Genomic DNA, 1,575 nt, shown 5'->3' on the forward strand with positions numbered 1-1,575 from the left:
GAGGGCTGGGCTCAGCTGATGAACTGGGGGTGCTGCTGGGGACATTGCAGTCCCCACAGGGACCTGTGCCACCCTGAGCCCGGGGAGGGGTGGTTTGGGCTCTGGGAGCACCCATGCCTTGGCAGAAAAGAGTGTCTGGGTGCAGGAGCGGTTTACATGAGGTCTTTTTCCTCTTGTTTTTCAGATGCTTGCTCAGGTGCATGATGAACCCCAAAACTCTGAGTCTTTTCAGAAGCGGTGCTGTGGCTGTGTCAGGAAGGTGCGTGGAGGACCAAAGGGTGCCGTTGTCGTGGTGGACTTACTGGCAGGGGGGGGGGGGGGGAAAAAAAAACATTCCAAAAAATCCCTTTAGCCTTTGCCTCCCTCGTCCTTTAGTATCTGCTGGTTGTTGGGGTGGTGGCCGGGAGGTGTCCCCTCTGGGCTCCCGGAGCAGGGCTTTTGCTGGCTGCTGGAGCTTTGCCACAGGGTGGCTCCTCCTGTCCTTTGCTGGAGTCAGAGACTTTTAGCATAGAGAAAGAGCTGTTTGAGCGATTTCTACCCCCTCCCAAACTGCTAATGTCTCCATTGCAACTCCCTAAGCTGTCTGCAAGAAAGACAAAGAAGAAATGCGTATTCTGGGGCATTGAGGTGGCTCAAACACTCAGGTGGCGTGGCTGGGAGCTTGGAAAAGAGATGATCAAACACCTCATCTTGAAAAATGTTCACGAGAAAACCCAGAAGCTGAGCTACAGGTGTGTGACAAGTTTCTTTCTCCTTCATACTCCTCATGTTCTCACTGCATCTTCACCCCTCCTGCTGTGCCAGCCACATTACCACCATTCTCCATCTCCTCTGCCCCTCTTCCCCTGGGCTGTGTTCTGGAGACAGCACGCACACACTCACGTAGCTGGACAGAAACCTGCTAATTCAGACCCATAGCCCTTGTTCCTGCCAGGAGTGTTTTAAATGAAATTCCTTTTTTTAAATTCGGTTTTGCTGATACTTCTGTCTGTGAGGCATTTCCAGTCTGGTGAGATTTTAATTGTGGATGTATGCCAGCCAGTCACTCGTGTGTCCTAAGACTGTTGCTCCCGAGAGTCCCATTGGATGTCGAGCCACTCCAGCACTGCCCGTGACCCCCCGTGCTCTGAAACTCAACCGTTTCTGCCAAACGTGTTTTGCTCATGCTGTATGGCCTGGGAATGTAAAATACTGCTCAAGGAAGGGGTAGGTACTTAGAGCTGGGAATGAGTTTCCAGGTCACCTGGGTTCTAGCCCTGTTTCTGCTGGTTGCTACCAAGGCACCCTTGGGGTCAGGTGTGTCAAGTGCTTCTAATTGTGGGGACTGGAGGTTTTGTTTACTCTCTTTTCTGCTGTCTGTCTTAACAACAGCTGTATGCCCTCAGACAAACTCTCTTGTTTTGATGTCGTTATCTAGATGTCCTTCCACACGATTCTTCTTCACTGTTTTCCCGCAGCCAATCACTCTGAGCCCTGGTATGTCCTTAACTCTGCCCATCATTTTCCGGCCCACTGAAGAGGTAAAGTGGCAACATCAAAACTGCTCTCACAGCTCAGTCTGGCTTCAGGGGTGGG

The 1,575-nt window shown here is 51.7% G+C and overlaps 1 protein-coding gene across 1 annotated transcript in view; it reads left to right on the forward strand.

The window, feature by feature from the left end:
* Positions 1–184: 184 nt before the first annotated feature.
* The window catches only part of CCDC108 (coiled-coil domain containing 108), a 32,165-nt gene continuing 30,774 nt past the window's right edge, over positions 185–1,575 (forward strand). Inside the window, 3 exon segments of the mRNA XM_008944375.1 lie at positions 185–259; positions 580–731; positions 1,418–1,520. Of these exon segments, the coding sequence (XP_008942623.1) occupies positions 185–259; positions 580–731; positions 1,418–1,520 (330 nt within the window).

Source organism: Merops nubicus, unplaced genomic scaffold (assembly GCF_000691845.1).
Source record: "Merops nubicus isolate BGI_N331 unplaced genomic scaffold, ASM69184v1 scaffold16877, whole genome shotgun sequence".
NCBI lineage: Eukaryota > Metazoa > Chordata > Aves > Coraciiformes > Meropidae > Merops > Merops nubicus.